This window comes from Sciurus carolinensis, chromosome 4, assembly GCF_902686445.1.
Source record: "Sciurus carolinensis chromosome 4, mSciCar1.2, whole genome shotgun sequence".
Taxonomy (NCBI): Eukaryota; Metazoa; Chordata; class Mammalia; order Rodentia; family Sciuridae; genus Sciurus; species Sciurus carolinensis.
Genome location: NC_062216.1, coordinates 172747639 through 172771387, shown reverse-complemented (window position 1 = coordinate 172771387; position 23749 = coordinate 172747639). Strand labels below are relative to the sequence as shown.

General features: G+C 35.8%; 1 protein-coding gene across 1 annotated transcript in view; it reads left to right on the top strand.

Moving 5' to 3' along the window:
- The window catches only part of Smc1b (structural maintenance of chromosomes 1B), a 78043-nt gene that overhangs the window by 7385 nt on the left and 46909 nt on the right, over nucleotides 1-23749 (top strand). Inside the window, 10 exon segments of the mRNA XM_047549823.1 lie at nucleotides 8353-8541; nucleotides 10134-10246; nucleotides 10332-10484; nucleotides 10486-10536; nucleotides 11439-11677; nucleotides 13750-14008; nucleotides 14843-14983; nucleotides 18762-18844; nucleotides 19369-19576; nucleotides 22129-22314. Of these exon segments, the coding sequence (XP_047405779.1) occupies nucleotides 8353-8541; nucleotides 10134-10246; nucleotides 10332-10484; nucleotides 10486-10536; nucleotides 11439-11677; nucleotides 13750-14008; nucleotides 14843-14983; nucleotides 18762-18844; nucleotides 19369-19576; nucleotides 22129-22314 (1622 nt within the window).

The following is a 23749-nucleotide window of genomic DNA, read 5'->3' as shown; positions in this document are numbered from 1 at the left end:
ATTCATACCATTCGTGTAATCATACATGTACACAGGGTAATGATGTCTGTCTCATTCCGCCATTTTTCACACCCCACTCCCTCTCATTTCGCTCTATGTAACCTAAAGTTCCTCCATTCTTCTCTCACCCCCCACTCCCCCACCCCCATTATACATCGTCATCCATTATCAGAGAAAACATTTGGCCTTTGGTTTTTTTGGGCTTGGCCTATTTCACTTAGCATGATATTCTCCAACTCCATCCATTTACCAGCAAATGCCATGATTTTATTCTTCTTTATGGCTGAGTAATAGTCCATTGTGTATATATACCACAGTTTCTTTATCCATTCATCAGTAGAAGGGCATCTAGGGGCTGGGGAGATAGCTCTGTCGGTACAGTGCTTGCCTTGCAAACACAAGGCCCTGGGTTCAATCCCCAGCACTGAAAAAAAAAAAAAAAATAGAAGGGCATCTAGGTTGGTTCCACAATCTAGCTATTATGAATTGAGCTGCTATAAACATTGATGTGGCTGTGTTACTGTAGTGTGCTGATTTTAAGTCCTTTGGGTATGAACCGAGGAGTGGGATAACTGGGTCAAAAGGTGGTTCCATTCCAAGTTTTCTGAGGATTCTCCACACTGTTTTCCAGAGTGGGTGCCACAATTTGCAGTTCCACCACCAGTGTAAATTGTGCCTTTTTCCCCACATCCACGCCAACATCTGTTATTCTTTGTGTTCTTGATAATAGTCTTTCTAATTGGAGTAAGATGAAATATTAGAGTTGTTTTAATTTGCATTTCTCTAATTACTAGAGATGTTGAACATTTTTTCATATATTTATTAATTGCCTGTATATCTTCTTCTGTAAAGTGTCTTGTCCACTTCCTTGGCCCATTTATTGACTGGGTTCTTTGTATTTTTGGTGTAAAGTTCATTAAGTTCTTTATAAATTTTGGAGATTAGTGCTCTGTCTGAAGTGTGTGTGGAAAAGATTTTCTCCCACTCTGTAGGCTCTCTTTTCACGTTATTGATTGTATCCTTTGCTGAGAAAAAGCTTTTTAGTTTGAATCCATCTGATTTATTGATTCTTGCTTTGATTTCTTGTGCTTTGGCAGTCTTGATAAGGAAGTCTGATCCTAAGCCAACATGATGAAGATTCAGGCCTACTTTGTCTTCTATTTGGTGCAGGTCTCTTGTCTAATTCCTAAGTCCTTGATCCATTTTGAGTTGAGTTTTTTGCAAGATGAGAGATAGAGGTGTAATTTCATTTTACTGCATATGGATTTCCAGTTTTCCCAGCACCATTTGTTCAACAGGCTATCTTTTCTCCATTGTATGTTTTTGGCTCCTTTGTCTAATATAAAGTAACTGTATTTATGTGGGTTCATCTCTGTGTCTTCTATTCTGGTCTGCCTATCTGTTTTGGTGCCAATACCATGCCGTTTTTGTTACTATTGCTCTGTAGTATAGTTGAAGGTCTGGTATTGATACCTCCTGCTTCACTCTTCCTGCTCAGGATGGCTTTGGCTATTTAAGGTCTTTTATTCTTCCAGATGAAGTTCATGATTGCTTTCTCTATTTCTATGAGGAATGTCATTGGGATTTTAATTGGAATTTCACTGAATCTGTATAGCACCTTTGGAAGTATGACCATTTTGATAATATTAATTCTGCCTATCCAAGAACATGGGAGATCTTTCCATCTTCTAAGGTCTTTCTTCAATTTCTTTCTTTAGTGTTCTGTAGTTTTCATTGTAGAGGTTTTTCACCTCTTTTGTTAGATTATTCCCAAGTATTTTATTCTTGGGGGGGTCTATTGTGAATGGAGTGGTTTTCCTAATTTCTCTTTATGAGGATTCATCACTCATGAATAGAAATGCATTAGATTTATACATATTGATTTTATATTCTGCTATTTTGCTGAATTCATTTATTAGGTCTAGAAGTTTTCTGGTGGAGTATTTTGGACCCTTTAAGTATAGAATCATGTCATTGGCAAATAGTGACAGCTTGAGTTCTTCTGTTCCTATTTGTATCCCTTTAATTTCTTTGGTCTAATTGCTCTCGCTAGTATTTCAAGGACGATGTTGAATAGAAGTGGTGAAAGAGGGCATCCCTATCTTGTTCCAGTTTTTAACGGGAATACTTCCAGTTTTTCTCCATTTAGAATGATGTTGGCAGTGGTCTTAGCATAGACAACCTTTACAATGTTGAGATATGTTCCTATTGTCCCAATTTTTTCTAGTGTTTTAAGCATGAAGGGATGCTTTGTTTTATCGATGCTTTTTCAACATCTATTGAAATAATCATATGATTCTTAACTTTAAGTCTATTGATGTGATGAATTATATTTATCGATTTCCAGATGTTGAACCAACCTTGCATCCCTGGGATAAACCCCGCTTGATCATAGTGCATTATCTTTTTAATATGTTTTTGCATGTGATTTGCCAGAATTTTGTTAAGGATTTTGCATCTATGTTCATCAGGGATATGGGTCTAAAGTTTTCTTTCCTTGATGTGTCTTTGTCTGTTTTGGTATCAGAGTGATACTAGCTTCATAGAACAAGTTTGGAAGGGTTCCCTCCTTTTCTATTTCCTGGAATACCTTGAGGAATATTGGTGTTAGCTCTTCTTTGAAGGACTTATAGAATTTGACTGAGAATCCTTCTGGTCCTGGTCTTTTCTTGGTAGGCTTTTGATGATTTCTTCTATTTCATTGCTTGAAATTGATCTGTTTAAATTGCGTATGTCTTCCTGATTCAGTTTGGGAGGATCATATGTCTCTAAAAATTTATCAATGTCTTTGATATTTTCTATTTTGTTAGAGTATAGATTTTCAAAGTAGCTTCTAATTATATTATGTATTTCAGTGGTGTCTGTTGTGATCTTTCCTTTTTCAACATGAATTTAGTAATTCGAGTTTTCTCTCTCCTCTTTGTTAATGTGGCTAAGGGTTTATCAATTTTGTTTACTTTTTCAAAGAACCAACTTTTTGTTTTGTCAATTTTTAAATTGTTTTTGTTGTTTCAGTTTCATTGATTTCAGCTCTGATTTTAATTATTTCCTGTATTCTACTATTTTTGGTGTTGATGTTTTTTTTTTCTAGGAATTTGAGATATAATATTAGATCATTTATTTGTTGACTTTTTATTTTTTTAATGTATGAGCTCAATGCAGTGAACTTTCCTCTTAGTACTGCTTTCAGAATGTCCCAGAGATTTTGATATGTTGTCATTGTTCTTGTTTACCTCTAAGAAATTTTTTATTTCTTCCCTGATGTCTTCTGTTATCATTGCATCATTCAATAGCATATTATTTAGTCTCCAGGTGTAGGAGTAGTTTTTGGTTTTTATTTTATTATTGATTTCTAATTTCATTCCATTATGATCTAATAGAATACAAGGTAGTATCTGGTTTTTTTTTTTTTGTATTTACTAATGGCTTTTTGTGGCATAACATGTAGTCTATTTTAGTGAAGGATCCATGAGCAGCTGAGGAGAAAGTATATTCACTTGATGATGGATCAAATACTCTATATATGTCCATTAATTCTAAATCATTGATTGTATTATTTAGTTCTATAGTTTCTTTGTTCTGTGTTTGTTGGAGGAACTGTCCAGTGGTGAGAGCAGTGTGTTAAAGTCCCCCACTATTATTGTGTTTTGGTTTATTTGATTTTTAATATTGAGAAGGGTTTGTTTGATGTACATAGATGCTCCATTGTTTGGGGCATAAATATTTACAATCATTATGTCTTCCTGATTTATGGTTCCCTTAAGCAGTATGAAATGTCCTTCTTCATCCCTTCTGACTAACTTAGATTTGAAATCCACTTTATCTGATATGAGAAGGGAGACCCCTGCTTTTTTACTGAGTCCATGTGCATGGTATGTTTTTCCCCATCCTTTCACCTTTAGTCTGTGGGTGTCTTTTTCTGTGAGATGAGTGTCATATTGTTGGGTCTTTCTTTTTAATTCAATCTGCCAGTCTATTTCTTTGGATTAATGAGTTTAGGCCATTAACATTCAGAGTAATTATTGTGATATGATTTGTATTCCTGATCATTTTGGCTTATTTTTGGTTTTAACTTGACTTGCTTTCTTCTTTGTTTGGCTTTCCTTTAGGGTAGTTCCTCCCTTTGCAGACCTACTTTGTTGTTTTTCATTTCCTCCTCATGGAATATTTTGCTGAGAATGTTCTGTAGCACAGGCTTTCTATTTGTAAATTCTTTTAACTTTTGTTTATCATGGAAGGATTTTATTTCATCATCAAATCTGAAGGTTAGTTTTGCTGGGTATGGGATTCTTGGTTGGCAACCATGTTCTTTCAGAGCTTGAAATATGTTGTGCCGAGCCCTTCTAGCTTTTAGGGTCTGGGCTGAGAAATCTACTGGTATCTGTATTGGTTTCCCCCTATATGTAATCTGATGCTTTTCTCTCACAGCCTTAAAATCCTATCTTTATTTTGTATGTTAGGCATTTTCATTATAATGTACCTTCGTGTGGATCTGTTGTAATTTTGTGCATTTGGTGTTTTATAAGCCTCTTGTATTTGATTTTTCTCATTTCATTCTTCAGGTTTGGGAAATTTTCTGATATTATTTTGTTGACCAGGTTGTTCATTCCTTTGGTTTGTTTCTCTGTGCCTTCCTTAATGCCAGTAATTCTTAAATTTGATATTTTCATGATATCCCATAATTCTTAGAGGTTCCATTCATGATTTCTTATCATCTTCTCAGTTTGGTCAACTTTATTTTCAAGATTATTTTGTCTTCATTGTCTGACATTCTGTCTTCCACGAGATCTATTCTGTTGGCGATGCTTTCTATTGAATTTTTAAGTTGGTTTATTGTTTTTTATTTTAAGTATTTCTGTTTGTTTTTCCCCAGAATCTCTATCTCTTTATTGAAATGTTCTTTTGCTTCCTGCATTTGCTCATTTAACTGTTTATTGAAGTGATCATGCATTGCCTGTATTTGCTCTCTTATCTCATCTTTTGCTTCACAGATCATTTTAATTATGTAGATTCTAAACTTTTTCTGTCATTTCTACTACCATGCTGTCATTGGATTCTATCAAAATAGCATCTTGGTTTGTTAGGGACACTTTCTTCCCCTGTTGTTTCATACTTTCTGTATTTCCCCTCTAGCAGTGAAGATCTGAGGTTGAAGTTTCCCCTCTGCATGCTTATTGTAACCCTGCAGGTTTCCAGTACCTCTCCTTTGAGGGGGAGATCAATATTAGCAGCACCCAGTACAAACCATATGCAGCCAGATAGCCCCTATAAAAGACTTTAACAGTATTGTAATAAACAGGATGAGTTAGAATATTATTTACAGTATGTCTAGTGGTGGATGAAGAGGATGGGTAGGGTTGTAGGATGTAAGTGAGTAAATAGAAGTACCTCTCAAAGGACCTTCAGTCTCCTGTCAAGTGTCTCAGGAAGGGCGCCACCCCTCCAATGATGATGGCTGCCCCCTCAGGAACAATTCAAAATGTCTCCACCAGCCTCCAGAGAACCTGGGGAGCTATAGCATGGGCGTGCCAATGGAGATAGGGTCTGAAAAATCTTTACAAAACTTATTTGAAAAAGTTATTCCTAAAATTCTTCAGTGTCTTTCATAATCTTCAGCATACAATTCAGTTCCTTTAATATGACATTATAATTATACAAAAATAACTTTCTCAGATTTCTCTCTTATTCCAAAACATGTAAGCTCTGTTCCTCCCACATTGAATTATTTGCTTTCTTATTAGAATGGTACCATGCTCTCTCACCATGTTATTCTGTTTTCTGGGATGGAATATTTACCTTCAGCACCTGCCTCTCCAAACTTCTAATTACTCTTTAAAACAGCCCAGAATTGTCTCTTGGGAAAACCAACTCAGAGCCTCCAACCATTAGTTCTTCTAAGTGCTTCAGTTGTACTTTATGTTCATTATTCACTGGGCATGACAAATGTGTTTGCAGGGTAGGAACAAAATGGCTAACTTCGGATTGTGACAGTGTACTTTTCTTGTAAGGGTTATAGCAGAGGGAACTTACTGTGCCTAATTCAGGTAGACAGGACTCTTTCTGACTGATTGTTGTGAATCTCCTGTTTTCAGGAGAAACTATTCCATGTGGGGGTTTACCTGCTTCCTCAAAGTTTCAGTTTGATTAGGTGGCACTTAGCATGAGTGACTACATTTTGGTTTGGTCTTATGTGCTGATGCCTAGTGTGGGAGGCTAGTTCAAAAGTATGACTTTCCATAAAGTTTAACAGTAAAAGCTATATTTTGTTTTTTAGCCCCAGTCCTTATAGCAAAGTACCTAATAAATAGATGTTCAGAAAATGTTTGTAGGATGGATGAATAAATTTTAGGGGACAAGAGATCATAGGTCAAGGAGTCTAGCAGAGGGGGCTTGCACTACTAGGTATGGTAAAGAGAGGAATGGGGGAGAAGTGTGGAGTTGGAATCAAAAGGCACTTAGAAAATCATATGATTTTTGTATTTTATAATATTTGGTTCATCTATATCAAGTGATGGTAGCCTAAAACAGAACTCCTCTAAAATCATTATTTTCCTGATGTTCACTTTTAAATTATTCATAGCAGAGGTCCCCAATCTGACCTTTACAGAATTTGGTGTGGTTTGTTAGTTTACTCATTCTTTTCAGCAGAGGGTATTTATGATTGTTAAGCTAGCACTAACTGACAGGCCTGCACTGAATGTTTCCTGAGCATCTTATCTGAAGTTGCCTGCTATTTCATCACTTAGTGTATTTCTCCATGATGCTTATTACAGTTATAATTCTTTTTTATTGTCTTCCTTGACAAAATATATAACCTTTATTAGTCAGAGACAACATTAATTGAAAGATTGGATTTGCATGGGGAAGTATTTAGAAAGATTTTAAATAAGGACTGACAAAAAAAATTGTTTAGCTGTGTTACTGTCAGACTTAATTATTCAGTGAATGTTATTGTGTCCTATAGGTATTTATAGTAACTCTCCTGTGCAGATTATCAGTTAACCACCCCCCTAAAAACATGTTTCATACCTATTAACTGATACTCAGGTAAATAAATTTGCAGCATTTAAAACATTTTTAGTTCTTTTTAGAAAGATCCTAAACCTCTAAAGCTAAACCATATTTCTAGTGACTGGCAGTATTCCTTTTTCTTCATTCATATTACTTTCTCCCTTTTGGCACTGAAAATTCAAATTGCTTTGTAGATATGATTATAGATCCCTAATGTGAAAAAGGAACAAATAATTAGAGCAGGTAATAGTGCATTGACTTTGCATCTTGGAAATTTTCAGGAAGCAAATTTCAGCTCGTGGTTGGATAACAAGTTTCCATTGGGGTGGGAATCCCCAAGACTACTCCCAGGTTTGGTGGTTTGATGGGAGGATTCAGAACTCAGCATATAGTTATACTCAGGAATATTATTTATTATGGTGACAAGATACAAACCCCACTCAGCAAAGGAAACAGGTTTGCTGGGGAAAGCCTGAGAAAACCAGGTACAAGATTCTTAGAGTTCTCACCCATCAAAATCAGTGCTTACTTCTCTAGCAACAAATTCACATGTTGAAATGATGCCTACCAAGGAACCTTGCTAAAAACTCAGTGCCCATAGATTTTAATTGAGAGATGGTCACATCCTCTGCCTAGAGCACCTAAATTCCAGACTCCTAAAAAGAAAGTACATATTCAGCATAAGTCATATTGTTTGCACAAACAGTTTAGGCATGGTGAGCCATTTTTACCGGGGAATTATAGAAACTCTCCCCAGGTCTAAACCTAAGTCCTTGGATGCCAGCCAGCCTTACAAGTAGGCCTTCAAAGGGTAGCATTCTCATGGTTACCATGTAGCTGTCGTAGCCCCCTATGACCCCACTCAGGAAGATAAGACAACATGACATAACCTTTGGGAAGATCCCGAGTTTAGTTAGCTTTTCTTTCTTTTTTCTTTTCTTTTCTTTTCTTTTTTTTTTTTTTTTTTTTTTTTTGAGTGAATATTTGGTGCTATACAAATGCTTGAGATGATCATTTCCATATTTATAAAACAGGGATCACTGAAATTCAGAGATGTTAAATGATTTGCCCTGGAATAGTACCTAATGGGAAAGAGCTGGAATTTATATCCATGCTTTTATTTCGTTAAACTTAGACCTCTTAATGCTCTGCCTTAGCTGCTTGGAAGAAACAACTGATCTTCTTAGAAATTCTCAGCCACACATTTTGCACCTCAAGGAGACAGAACTACTTAGATGTGTTTTGGCTGTATTTCACTTCAGTTGGGAGACCTGATTTCTTTGGCCCCAGGCAAGTCTTCTTATCCAAATACTGAATACCTTTCTCTCTTTTCTTTTCCAGGAAAATCTAATGTGATGGATGCACTTAGTTTTGTAATGGGGGAGAAAACAGCTAATTTAAGAGTGAAAAATATTCAAGAACTTATTCATGGAGCACATATTGGAAAACCAGTTTCTTCTTCTGCAAGTGTAAAGATTGTATATGTGGAGGAAAGTGGAGAAGAGAAGACATTTGCAAGAATCATTCGAGGTATCTTTGCCATTTGGTTTTTGAGGTGCAAGTCATAGGGCCCACTTTCCTGTGTGACTGTTCAACTGGCAGCATGAACTAGAGGCTTTTTTTCCTTAGAAGCACATGACAACCTATTTTATTCTTCTCTAAGACTTTCTTAAGCAGATAGGCTTACTTATTCAGGTATCTCCTGACAAACAGCCTTTTTTGTTTTTGTTTTGTTTTGAGGGGTGGGTACCAGGGATTGAACTCAGGGGCACTTGACCACTGAGCCATATCCCCACCTCTATTTTGTATTATTAAGAGACAGGGTCTCACTGAGTTGCTTAGTGTCTCCGTTTTGCTTAGGCTGGCTTTGAACTGGGGATCCTCCTGCCTCAGCCTCCTGAACCACTGGGATTGCAGGCATGTGCCACTCCGCCCAGCCAAACAGCATTTTTGTATCTGGATATTTGGTTAAGATGAAGGAGGGAGCCCACCTGTAAGAAGTCATGAAAGTTCTTCCTCAGGTTCTTCATCTGTATTATTGATAAGCTAATTGTTCGCATGTTTTTGGTTTGTATAGATAGTTTATCATGAAAAAGCAACTTGAGCGAAATGTTTTAGTTTGTTCTTTATGATTCGTTTATGAATCCCATGTTCCCTGAATAAGCAAAAAATAGTCATTTATATACATTTTTTATTGTATGCTAGGATTTTATAGAGCCTCTGTAAATAAGTATGTATTTTATTGTTTTCAGTTGTTGCAGTTTTTATTGTAGTTCACTACAACAATTTTAATGTGCAAATACTGTCTTATTAACTTTCTCCAAATTCAATCACAGCTTGAATTTAGGTTTTAGAAATGCCTATTATATACTTGTACCTTAATGTGTAATTGAATATTTTACCACTTTATTACCCAGACATATGCATTGGCTAGTTAGTCTGTTTAGTTTTTTGAGATAGTGTTTCAAAACAAATAACCTGGGTTGTTGTCCGGGTGGGCTGGCCTCAAACTTCTGGGCTCAAATGATCCTCCTGCCTTAGCCTCCCAATGAATTGAGGCTACAGGCCATGCTACTGCCCCTGGCCTTTCTTTGGATTTTTTTTTTAATCTTTTTTTTTTAAAAAAAACTTTTTTTTAGTTGCAGACAGACACAATACCTTTGTTTTGTTTATTTATTTTTTTATGTGGTACTGAGGATCAAATCCAGTGCCTCACATGTCAGGCAAGCACTCTACCACTGAGCCACAACCCCAGCCCCTCTTTGGATCTTAAACTTCTAAAACCTTCATCTAAGAATTCTGTTTCTTCCCCTATTTAAAATTGAAATGCTTCCCCCATACAGAAGCTTCCATCCTGCTTTCCAGTTCTCTTACTTCTTCACAGTTAGCCACTGGGTCACATACTATTTATTTTACTTGCATATCTCATTTTTGTTTGTATCCCTGACTAGGATGTAAGCTCCTTAAGATCAGACTTTGGTCTATTTTGTTTGTCATTATAAAATATTCCTTGGTATGTAATAGATGCTTGGTCTTTGCATTTATAAACAGGTAAGTTATTGCATGACTGGTCATTTCAGTAAGAAAAATATTTTGTAGCAACTTTTATTCTTCTATTTTAGGGGGATGCTCTGAATTTCATTTTGATGATAACCCTGTGAGTCGTTCTGCTTACATAGCAGAGTTGGAAAAGATAGGCATAATAGTCAAAGCACGGAACTGTCTAGTTTTCCAGGTAAGTAGCTGCCGTGGTTGGTTTGGTTCATTGTTTCCAAATGACATCACTATATTTTACATATTATGCTCTGCCATTTTAATAGGGCACTGTAGAGTCTATTTCCATGAAAAAACCCAAAGAAAGAACCCAATTTTTTGAGGAAATCAGCTCTTCAGGAGAGCTTATAGGAGAATATGAGGAAAAGAAAAGAAAGTTACAAAAAGCTGAAGAAGATGCACAATTTAATTTTAATAAGAAAAAAAAATGTAGCTGCAGAGCGCAAGCATGCAAAATTAGAGAAAGAAGAGGTAAGGTGTCCTGAAAATGTATCCAGTTAAGTAAGTGTTGGGTATGAAAGCTTTCTGTTAAAGTTGCTAGGTATGGGCCTGGCATACCAAGAATGTTCCTCTTATAATATAAAACAATGAAGCCTGATACTTTTTTTTTTTTAATAATGGTACTAGGGGTTGAACTCAGGGTCTCATTCATGCTCAGACAGTGCTCTACTACTGAGCTATATCCCAGCCCTTCTTTTTAACTTTGTTTTGAGACAGGATTTCACTGAGTTGTCCAGGCTGGCCTCAGAGTTGGAATCCTCCTGCCTTAAGGATTACAGACAAGTTTAAGGCCAGCCTAGGCAACTTAGCAAGACCTTATCTCAAAATAAAAAACAAAAGGGTCTGGCTGGGGTTGTAGCTCAGTGGTATAATGCCCTTGGGTTCAATCCCTAGTACCCCAAAACGAAACTAAACCTGTGATAGCCTTGTTAGTTTTTATCAGTAGAAAAATTACTTCTTACTGTAATTTTACCTGGAATCATTAACTTAAAGTTGCTTGCTAGGAACCCTATAATCATGAAGTCTTTTAGTTTACAATTGAGGAAGCTAATATCAAGCTGATGGAAGTTGACAAGTTGATGGATTTGCCATACTCACAGGTCAAGACAATAGAATGAAGACCCAGATTGACAGGTGCTACTTGACTATTATTATCACCATACCACTAAGGACATGAATACAAAATCATTTACTGGTTTAGAAATGTACACAGAACTCCTTTTCAAATAATGCAATTTTGGGAAGAATACTGTTTCTTAATGACATAAATGAAAATTCATTAGCCATTGAGTGTTGGTGTAATAGTTGAGTTCATGAAAGGTCAGCTTAAGTATTCTTCTTTTTAACTTCTGTTGAATTATACTGTTTTATAGGCAGAACGTTACCAAAGTCTCCTTGAAGAACTGAAAATAAACAAGATACAACTGCAGCTTTTTCAACTTTATCATAATGAGAAAAAAATTCATTTTCTAAACACTAAGTTAGAGCATGTGAATAGGGATTTGAGTGTCATAAAAGAATCTCTTTCTCATCATGAAAACATAGTTAAAACCAAGAAAAAGGAACATGGAATGCTAACTAGACAACTACAACAAACAGAAAAAGAATTGAAGTGAGTTTTAAAAAATAGGTATTAATGTTTGCATTTTATGTAGATTGATAAAGCAAATAAAGATATGTGACAACTTTGAAAGTTGACTTTTTAAGATGAGTTTTTTTACTCTGAAATACTTTTAATTTACATAAACACTATCAAGATAGTATAGAAAGTTCCCACATTCCCTCTTGCAGTTTCTCCTTTTATTAACACCTACAGCTGTGTGCCACATTTGTCAAAATCAATAAACCGATTTTGACACATTATTATTCATTAAAGTCTATACTAGTCATATTTTCTTAGTGTTTGCTTCTTGTCCTTTTTCTTTTTTTAATAGTTTTTTAGATGTTGATAGACATTTATTTTATTCATTTATTTATATGTGGTGCTGAAAATTGAACCCAGTGCCTCACACATGCTAGGCGGGTGCTCTACCTCTGAACCACAATCCCAGTCCCCATGTCCTTTTTCTGACCTAGAATATCACATTAAATTTAGTTGTTTCCTTGGGCTCCTCTGGACTCTACAGTTTCTCACACTTTCTTGGTTTTGATGAGCTTAACAGTTTTGATTATTTGTCCAGAATTTTTGAAGAATGTCCCTTAATTGGGATTTGTCTAATAGTTTCTAATAACTAACCTGGCATTATGGGTTTTAGGGAGGAAGACTACAGAAGTAAAATGCCATTCTCATCACATTATATCAGGGTATCAACATATGTTTCATGACATATATCCTGTATCATAATATCAACATGACATCACTGTTCATGTTGACCTTCATCACCTGTTCAAGATAGTACTTGTCAGCTATCTCCATTATAAAGTTATTCCCCTTCCAACTCCCCTGCCTTTCAACATTATTGTAATCTTTGGAAGGAGGTCACTGTGCATGGCCCACACTTAAGGGCAGATTATCTACATAATTTATTTGGAATTCTGCACAGGAGATTCATCTCCTATTTATTCAATTATTTAAATCCATATGGATTTAGAGATATTTTACATCTGGAGTTAATAATCCAATCCTATATTATTTATTTTTACCTAGATCCAGCTGTGGCAATTGAGAACTCTTTGAGTTGGTTCCTGTGTCCATTCTACATATCTTCGTAATTGTGATTGTTTTTTGGTGTTTGGGGTGCACTTCTTCACTTTCTGGCAGTACAGTATGCACCAGACTTGTTCTATATGAGCCAGACCTAGCATTAGTCTGACCAGCTGGTCTGAGCCTGCCCTGGGCCTAGAACCAGTCATTTCTCCAGAGTCCTGGCTTCTTTTTTTGGAGAATGCTACTAGGAACCAACATGTGCATGCTAGTTGTGTTTGTTGCTCCTGGGGTGTCTTTGCTTCTAGGCTTTCTCAGCTAACAGAATTAGGGAATGTATATATGTATACTAACTTTTATATATTCACATTTCCATAAATACTTCCACATATAACAGCCTGTGTCTGTATTAAAGTAAACATGAATCTATACTGATACTTCCCAACTGTAATCTATTACCACATGGATCATTCTTCCTTATATCCATCTATCACTTCCCTTTCAACAGTGAGAAAGCTTGACTTCCACTGTTAGCCATTCATTTGTTTGTTTCCAGTGATCATGGGCAGCAGTATCTGAAGGACTAACCCACACCCTGGTGGGAGCAGTTTCATAACAACGTATAGTACTTGTGTAACCTTTTAGTTTTCTTACAGACTCCAAAGTTACTTAGACCCCTACTTTTTTCTCCCACTCTTTCAATAAACGTGTTTCATGTATTTATTAGATTCTTTTGTTGTGTTCTATATTTCATCTAGTATTCCTCGGTCTCCCAAGTGATTTTTTAAAAATTTGTTCACCTTAAGGTTCATTCTTGGTGCTGTAAGTTCAATAGTTTTTGGTGGATGCATTATTTACCCATTCTAAAAATGCCCATGCTTCTGACCTTGCCCAATCTCTGACAACCACTGATCCACTTAAGTCTCTGAAATTTAAATTTTAGAGTTTAGTTTTAAATGTGATTTATCAAAAGAAATTCCCTTTATATATAAAAAAATTAGTTTTTTTTTTTTAAAGCAAACTTTCTTTTTCCCTTTAAGGTCTCTTGAAGCACTTTTAAATCAGAAGAGGCCTCAGTACATTAAAGCCAAAGAAAACACTTCTCACCACCTCAAGAAATTGGATGTGTCTAAGAAATCAATAAAGGACAGTGAAAGACAGTGTTCCAAACAGGAAGATGACATAAGATCCCTAGAGACAGAACTGGTTGATTTAGATAGTGCTTGGAGAAATTTTGAAAAGCAGATTGAGGAAGAAATCTTACATAAAGGGCGAGACATTGAACTGGAAGCTAGTCAGGTGAAAAAGTCAACAGAGGAGATCTTTTTTAATCTTGTTTCTTTTTTAAATTAGAAGTCATTAAAGGATGACCTCATATTTTAAGAGATTATCCTTGGAATGTAAATTATGAGATTTAAATTTTTCATCTATATATGGAATCTAAATTTGATCTTTAAACTATTTTCTCTATGTGATTTGATGGTGGTGTGAGTTTATTGAAGTCCTAGAAAATGAGGTTACCTGGTATAATTTTATAATAAAAGTTAGATAATTCAGTTATTTTTAAGGTAAACTATTTTCTGTTATATAAAAACTTAAAAGATAAGAGATGTGGTTTTAAAGAGATTTAATTTACAGGAGGGAAACTTATTACTTAAGGTGATTTAAAATGTTAAGTGATGAATTAATATCTAATAGTACAGTATGCAATATTTAACAATAGTCAACCAGGACCAAATATCCAAAGTACATAATGGAGTTTTCCAACAGTCTCTCAACCAAATTCTTAGCATTTATCTCTTTCATTAATTTTTATGATAATCGACATCACAATATATATATATATACAGTAATTGTGACTGTATCAGTAGAAAAGATGTATAATTTTTCTCTAGATCCTTTTAAGATTTTCTGGCAGAAACTTTATTAAATAATGAGTTTGTTTTGAATATTTTGTTACTCTAAAGAGTATGGAGGCTTTTACATTATGTTCACATATTTTACCTGGAGAATTATGATCTAATTTATATAAAACTTTCTGATAGCTTAATTACCTGGTAGTAGAGGATGTCATACAAAGAATTTTTTCATGCTTCTTTAAGTGAGTTAGAATGTTTCAATGCTGTATTACAGCTGGATCGTTATAAGGAACTTAAGGAACAAGTAAGAAAGAAAGTAGCTATAATGACTCAACAACTGGAAAAACTGCAGTGGGAACAGAAGGCAGAGAAAGAGAGACTGGCTTTTGAAAAGAGGAGGCATGGAGAAGTTCAGGTACTCTTGACTTTTGCAGTAATGATTTAGAATTATTCTAAATGAAATTTTATTTCCTTAACTCTAACATGTAAATGAATTTAGATCAAACATAAGTAATTTTTAAAATTCTGAGAGGTTGGGCCCTTAAATTCAATCCCTAGCATGGGGGTCGGGGTGAAGCCATCTGGATTATCTGTTGTGTTGCTTAGTGTTATTATTTGGGTGCTCTTTTATGGTTAAAATAAGAGTAGACAGGGGCTGCGGTTTTGGCTCAGAGGTAGAGCACTTGCCTGGCATGTGTGGGGCACTGGGTTCAATTCTCAGCACCACATATGAATAAATGAATAGAATAAAAGTCTACCAACATCTAAAACAATATTTTAAAAAAAGAGTAGTCAGTGCTGTCATTCATGTATTCAGTAAGCATTTCTTTGCATCTGCATAGTGATGAGCATGGTCAGAAGATACAGTCTCTGTTCTTATGTGTATTTTAATCCAGGGGGTTTTGGGGAAGGATAGATGTAGGGAAAAAATAAGTAGAATAATAGAGATAAATGTAGATTTGTTTGAAAGCATTAAGGATCAATACATTTGACCCTCCGTATCTGTGGGTTCCACATCCATGGGTTCAACCAACTGAGGATTGAAAATATTTGAGGAAAAGATGTGTGTTTACTGAACATTAACAGATTTGGGGGTTATTATTCCATAAACAGTATATGATAAGAGCTATTTACATAATATTTATGCTGTATTAGGTATTATAAATATTATTGAGAGGATTTAATGTTTACAGGAGGAGATATGCAGATTGCATGCAAATACTATGTTATCTTATATAAGAGACTTTTATCTCCAGATTATGGTAACCATAGTAGATTCTGGAACCATTCCCCCATGGATTCAAAGGATGACAATAACCCAAGAAAAGCTAGTTGTTCTATATCAGGAGTAACTATCAGGACAGCATTATCGTGTCCTACCTCAGTGTAAGACATTGTTGGCTTCCAGCTGATCTTGTTCTTTATTTAATGTGTGTTATCTCAATAAATAACTGAGTTATTAATCCCCTGGGTTGATTTTTTCACTGGTAAAATATGGATAGGTACATCTTCCTCATGGTGATGAACAGATTGAATAGATTCTTCATGATCCTTTTTTTTTTCTTTTTTTTTTTGCGGTGCTGGGTATCGAACCCAGGGTCTCATGCTTGCAAGGCAAGCACTCTACCAACTGAGCTGTCTCCCCAGTCCTGATGATCCTCTTTATAAAGACAGAAAATTGGGTTATAAAATTATCACTGTGGCACATCAACAAAAATAACAATTCATTACATATATAGAGTCTCTGGGCCATCCTGATACTATAATGTAGTGTTTATCTGACTATACCATGTACCAAGCACAGCCGTAAACCCTATTTATTTATCTTACAAGGTATATGTTAGTATTATTAAATTTTCATCCTTGTTTTTCCTCTTGCCTGTACTCACTGTCTTCTAGATCTGTCATCACACAGATTTTGTTTGTTTGTTTGTTTGTTTTGGTCATGGGGGGTTTACTGGGGCTTGAACCCAGAGGCTATGTCCCCAGCCCTTTTAAAATTTTTTATTTTTAGAAAGGATCTCACAAAGTTGCTTAGGGCCTCAGTTAGTTGCTGATTGAACTTGCAATCCTCCTGCTTCAGCCTCCCAAGCTCCTGGGATTACAGGTGACTGCTATTATGCCCAGTGTCACCCAGCTTTAAGTACCACACTGAAAATTTTCATCACCTGCTCAGACCTCCACTCTTCTATATATCCAGCTGCTTGCTCAGCATCTCCATTTGGATATTGAATAGACATCTCAACCTTAGATCCCAAACTGAACTTCTGGTCTTCCCACCCAGATCTCTCCACAGTAGTCTTTACATCAAAGCCCTTATATGGCTTATGTGGGCGTACATGATCTGCTTTCCCCTCCTACCCGCATTTTTCTCTTCTTGTTTTTTCCTCCTGCTTTGTGATCTGGTGGTCCTGGCCTCCTGGAACATTTCAGACATGTTTCTGTTTGAGGGCCCTTGCATTGCTCATTTTTTCCCTCTGGATTATGCTTTCCTACATTTCTTCATTTTCAACTCCCTTGCTCTTGCAAGCCTTTGCTCAAATATTACCTTTAGGGTGTCATCCCCACTGTTCTCTCCTTTCCCTGCTCTGTCTATCCCATGGCATTAATCTAACAGTATTGCCTTTACTTGCTTTATTTGCCTGTCTTCACCCTTAGAAGGTGAATTCCACAGGATGTGGATTTTTATCTGTTGCATCTGAAGCACCTACAACAAAAGCACGTGATGGTTAAGTTATATGACTGAGCTAGTAAGTTGCAAGAACTGGGATTTGTTTTCAACACTTTATTCTACAGTGTATCCCTAACTCTTCCACTACAATGTATTTTTATGATCTGGCAGATGAAAATACAAATATGCAAAGTGCGTGTGACAGTACTGTGAGTAGGAGAGGGTGTTTGTGTAAGGAAGAGCTTTTGTATAATTTACATCTCATTATAAAATTATACACTGATTTCTGAAAATACACATTGCACATTTTTGCCTCTGTGTATGTTGATTTCTTTTTGAGATAACCTACTCATCTGTTCAAGTTAGATTCCATAGTTACCCACACCACCAAACCTTCACTAGCCCTCCTTTTCTCCCTACCTTACTACAGAATAAAAAACACACATGATGTCTTCTTTTTATACTTGTTGCTCTTAATCTGCAACTAAGGGCTATTATCAGATTGTACAAAAATTATGGGTAATTAGTTCAGCTCTATCAAATTGGAAGCTTCTTAAAGGCAGGATGCATAATTGTGTCCTTTGTAACCCTTTCATGTACCAAGTTCGGTCAACTGGAACACCTGTCTCCCAGCCTTTACTCTGGTCACTTCCCAGACATGAAGCCAGCTGGGGACTATGATACTCCCTCTGTCCAGTTTCACTTCTTATGGTTTCAGTTATCCATGGTCTGCCATTGTCCAAAACCATGAAATTCCAGAAATAACTCATAAGTTTTAAATAACTTTATTTATTGTACTATAGTTATAATTGTTCTATTTTATTATTTATTGTATTAATCTCTTACCGTGTCTAATTTATACATTATTATAGGAAAAAATGGTATGTGTAGGATTCAGTAGCATCTGGAGTTTTGGCATCCAGAACATCTTAGAACACTCCCTCCTTACACAAAGGGAGCCTTGTATTCCAGGATTTGGATTTAATAATAAAGGACAAATAGAGAAAGGCTTTGGGGAGTCCTCCACAACACCTATTAGTTGCCCTACAGGTTCCTATGTTATTGTGACACTAAACCTCTACTGTAATTATTTACATAATTGTCTGTTTTTCCCACCAGACATTAGTCCTTGAAGGCAGAGATTATCCTATTCATTATTGTTCTCTAGTTGCTACCACATGGTATCCAGGGAATAAATATTACTGATTGAATTGGTTTGAAGGACAGATAGGAGGAGATACATAGGTATTTGAAAATAGTTCTCTTGAAGTTTGAATTTACTAGAGCAAAATCACTGGAGATCTAATACTTAGCAAATGGAAGAATCAGGATTTGAACCTAGATATGTGTGGCTTCAAAGCTCTCTATCACACTTCCTTTTCAAAATTAAAATTTACTGTCATAAACACTTTCATATATTTGATATAATTTATAACAAATTATGACATAGTAAGTTGAAGGAATGTGATTTTATTGGTTTGGAATTGCTATAATTGATTTCAGGTTTCATTTCCTATTTTAGGGAAATCTAAAACAAATAAAAGAACAAATAGAAGATCATAAAAAACGAATAGAGAAGTTGGAGGAGTATACAAAGACATGCATGTAGGTAGAGAGAAAACATCCTTGCAGCTTTTTTCTATCTCAAGGATCCTGTATATCTCTGTGCATCAAATGAATGCCAGCTGTATATTAATATATTCTCATTCCATTGTTTTTCATTTCTTTATAGATTGTTAAAGATTATACTTAACCACATAATAAGTAAAATGCTTAAATTTTGAAAATATAAATGTTTAACAGTGGTGGAACTTAAATTCCCCAGTTAGGCTATGAGTTCTAATACAACCTAGATATTGTGCCACTGAAGATTTCTTTTTAATTGGTAAGCTCATAATGATGGTTAGTAAGTTCATAATGATTGTTCTGGGTATAGTAAGCTGTTCTTACTTTTTCCATATCCAGAAGTACGTTTTTGAATCAACAAAGAATGATCAAAGGCTCGTTTGTCCATGTTTGATGTTAGACATAATATTTATCCTTTAAAAATTGATAGAGCACTACCATATTCTTCTGCAGTGGCAAAGAAGAGTATGTTGCACCTGGTTTTTCTTTTTGCTATAATGCAGGGATTGCCTAAAAGAGAAAAAACAGCAAGAGGAAAGCCTTGTGGATGAAATCAGAAAAACAAAATCAAGAATGTCTGAAGTTAATGAAGAGCTGAATCTTATTAGAAGTGAGTTGCAGAACGCTGGAATTGATAACCATGAAGGAAGACGTCAGCAAAAGAGAGCAGAAGTTCTGGAGCACCTTAAGAGACTCTACCCAGATTCTGTGGTAATTAGAATGCATAGTTAATTAAAACATGGCAGCATGCTCTTGTTTGGTGAAAATATTCTTATTTGGGGTTAGAAATTTATCATTATTATGAAGCAAAATTATTTAACTTTGTGTTTGACTCTATTTAAGCATCACAGTAAATAATTAGGGTGAGATGTGAATAACTTCCAGTTCATGTCTACAGATAAGTGACTTATGGGGAGCATTTACTCGAACACAGTACCCACAAACGCACATATGGCCAGTATCCCACATATGGCCGTGAAACAAATTCATGTTTTTCACAGTTTCAGTTTTTAAAAATAAATTTTTAGTAGTCATCATTTGCATTTTTTATTTTCCAACTACTCTAGTATTGCTAAGTGTATTTCATTGCTCAAAATACAATGATGTCACCTCTCGTTTGGAGTGTTAGTCTCACAGCATCATTTCCTTTGGTTTCAGGGGTCTGGCATCTGACTCTTGTCATTAACATCAGTGTACCCTTGCCTGCTTATTTTGTGATGACCTGTTTTCAGCATTTGGCATTGTTAATCATTGCTCTTATTTCAGAACACCTACAGTTGGCTTCCAGGGTACCACTCTCACGGTTTGCTTCCTGCCTCTCTGGACACCTATCTTCTCCTTTACCTCATCTTTTTTGATTTTCTGACTCTTATGTGTTGTCTTTGACTTTTGGATGATGATAGGTATTATAAAGCTAGGTCACAGAATCTCATCCCTCAATTTGTAAAAAATAAATAACGAAAACTAGTTTAAGGAAAAAACTCAAAAGAGCCAACAACCAAATGCCATGAATTTTAAAAAATGGTGAATAAAAAAAGACTGTAGTATACCATTGCTTACTCCAAACTCTGCAGAAGCCAAATTGATGAATTGACTAATTTCTGAGAAATCTCACCCAGTACCTGTTAATTTAGCAAGAAGCAAATGCGTGTATTTGTTTCCTTTTCCCCTTATAACTGGAGGGAGTTAGAGTTACAAACTGAATCAGAGGTGTAAACCTAATGCTCTCTGATGGAAATAAAGATTTTGGGGCTTCTCATTAAGTTGAGAGGCCTTTTAAAATCCCTTTCCCCAAAATGAGGTTTGTCTTCCTACCCCAAGGGAGAAGGATACTAATTAAAAACTCAGAAGAGTGAGCAGAAATAGGTAAGTAAAGTGTGTTCTTACAAAGCATTGACTGAGAGCTCACATGTGCCCCTGCCCTCCAAGTCCTTCAGTGATAGGAAAGTGATTAGGACAGGAAGTGGTTACTTGCTGCCCAGAGGAGATGGCATCTCAGTTCTATGGGAAAGGAGTCTAGAAGTTATCCATTTGCTGCAGCGAGGTCTGGATAGAACTGCCCACATTACACAAAGCAAGGTAGAAAGGATCACCATGGCAGCTATAGGCAAGTATTCAAAGAGAAAAAAACTATTTGAAAATATTTAGAAGCCTAAGAGCCTTTTCTGCATAGTTTCAGATTATAAAACAAAATTCCCCGTGTTTCTTTTTGAATATTTTTTAGGTGTTGATGGACCTTTTATTTTATTTATTTATATGTGGTGCTGAGATTCGAGCCCTGTGCCTCATGCATGCTAGGCAAGCACTTTACCACTGAGCCACAACCCCAGCCTCCATAAGTGTTTGTGCTGTGGACAGTATTCAAATGTGAGCTAAAACAATAAAATGGGAGAAAAAGGTAGAGCTAAGAAAACAAATCAAGATTAAACATTATTACTAAATACTCAGATGAAAAATTAGAAGTTGAAGGAATACTAGTAAATAAGTTAGTAGTGGAAAGGAACAGATTATGCATCTGAAAAATTAACTCGAAGGACCTGAGAAAAAAGGGGAACAGAGCAGTAAAACAAAGGGATTTAAACAATTAAAACAGAGAGAATAAATATGAAAGAGTGATGATCTCTCATGGGGAAATTGGTATGCCTGAGGGAGAACCAAAAATGGAAGAGTCCAAAGACATAAAATTAAACCTAAAGATACTCTAATGTGTGCCTGCACCCCAGTTGTCAGCTGCTGCAAGAAGAAATTTTTTGTAGAAAGCCTTCCCTAACCTCTTGGGCCAACATGGTCCCTGTTATGTACCTTCAGAATACTCTCTGTTACTGTCCAGCTCTGTTTTGTACATTCATGTAATTGCTTTTTAATGTCTTTCTTCCTTCGTAGACTAAAAATTTTATGAGGTTGGGGAATATCTTTTGTTCAGTAATGTCTTGCTCAGTCCCTTCATATCGTAGGTGCTCTACAGATTCTTATCTAATAATTAAGGGAATAAATTAAATTAATATTATTTAATGACTGTACTTCTATAAAATATTGTAATACTTTGGTAAGGCTAATCCCTCTTCACCACTCTTAAATGAAGTATGACACACCTAAATGGGCATTTCATGATGAAACTTAAGTCCATTTTAATGAGACTCCTTTATTATATGTATGATTTTATAAAGTTAGTTTTGTCTATTTCTTTGTTACATTAGAAATCAATGATTATATGTTCCTCACTAACATATTTGTTATTCTCTCCTTTTATGGAACCTGCTAAGTTTGGAAGGCTGCTTGACCTGTGTCATCCTATTCATAAGAAATACCAGCTGGCTGTGACTAAGCTTTTTGGCCGGTACATGGTTGCCATTGTTGTAGTCTCTGAAAAGGTAGCAAGAGATTGTATTCGATTTCTGAAGGAGGAAAGAGCCGAACCTGAGACATTTCTTGCTCTAGATTATCTTGATGTAAGAAAGTTGCAATACTTAGTATCAAATAGTGATCAGATCTCATCTGTTAAAGCATATCTTTATTGCCTAAAACTATGGTATCTATGGGGGAAAAAAAAAACAGTATCTTGGATGCCACTTTGCCAGTCATTCAAACAGTTGGTGTAAATGTATTGACAAATGAAGGATAATACCAAGTGGCTGCTGTCTTGATATCCTATCATTTCTCCTGATCTATTTTTGCCATAAATCCACCCTGATATCTAATTCCATTGTTCTAGAATGAATCACTCAGCCTACTAGCCAACAGTGTATTTTGTTCTAGAGCAGAGTATGGGAAATGAATAAGACACATAGTCTGTTAGTCAAATGGCTCAGCCTGTTGTAAATATTTGACCTAGTATCTCAGCTCTGGCAGAGGAGGCTAAGTTTTGAGACTTGAGGTGTGTATTGAGATAGATGTCTCAGCGTATCCAGAATTCAAATTCCTGAGCAAATATGAATGATGCCCTTCAGTGATTTTTTTCATTGCCCACTAAGGAAAATATTCTGTTTGGTCCAGCACTGAAGACTGAACTGCAGGCCAAGGGCAGTGTGGTTAAGAGCACATGCCCTAGAGTTGGACTACCCTGAGACTGAGTCTCAACCCTACTCCAAAATAGCTCTCCACATCTTCTTCCAAAATTTCTAAGTTTCAGTTTCATCTGTGGAGTAATAAGTCCTCACCTTATTGGATGATTGCAGGGCATCATTACTTTTAAAGTGCCTGGTACAGTCCCTGCACCAAGCAGGGGTGCGGCAAACGCTCGCTGATGGTTCTCGGGGCCAGACCTGCCTGTACTGCTGCTGCACTTTTTCCACTCTGCTAACCAAAACTACTTACCCTTTTAAAATCCTGTTTTACTTACTCCTCACTTGAAATTTTTTAAAACTGATTTTTTAAAAATCTTATATAAGGTTTATCAAATATAAAGGTAATACTTCTATCCTCTCATTGCCCAATTTTTTAATAGTACTACTTTAGATGGCTTTTCCATGCAGTTTGTTTAAATATATATTCCTAATGTATATTTATATATGCATAAATACATGTGTTTCCAAAATGTGTGTGTCTACATAACACAGAACAAAAAGGTATTTATATGTAAGGTTTTGCTTTGTTCTATTTAACAAAAACAAAGTTTCCAGTAATACACTGCAGATACTCAGAGGCCAAGCCTGAAAGTCATGTATACAAAGATCTGAAGGATTTCCTGATCATCCAAGCCTTTTGTGGTTTTTTAAGTCCCTAGTGTTGTGCTACTCTGTTGAAAGATACCAAAATGGATATTGTTTTGTACTAGATTTTAAGATTTAGAGAGCATGAAACATTTTGTATGTAGTGTTATGTCCCAACTACTTAGTGACAGAATTGAATATAGAAGTTACATATAACTTCTGGCTTTTGGTGAAG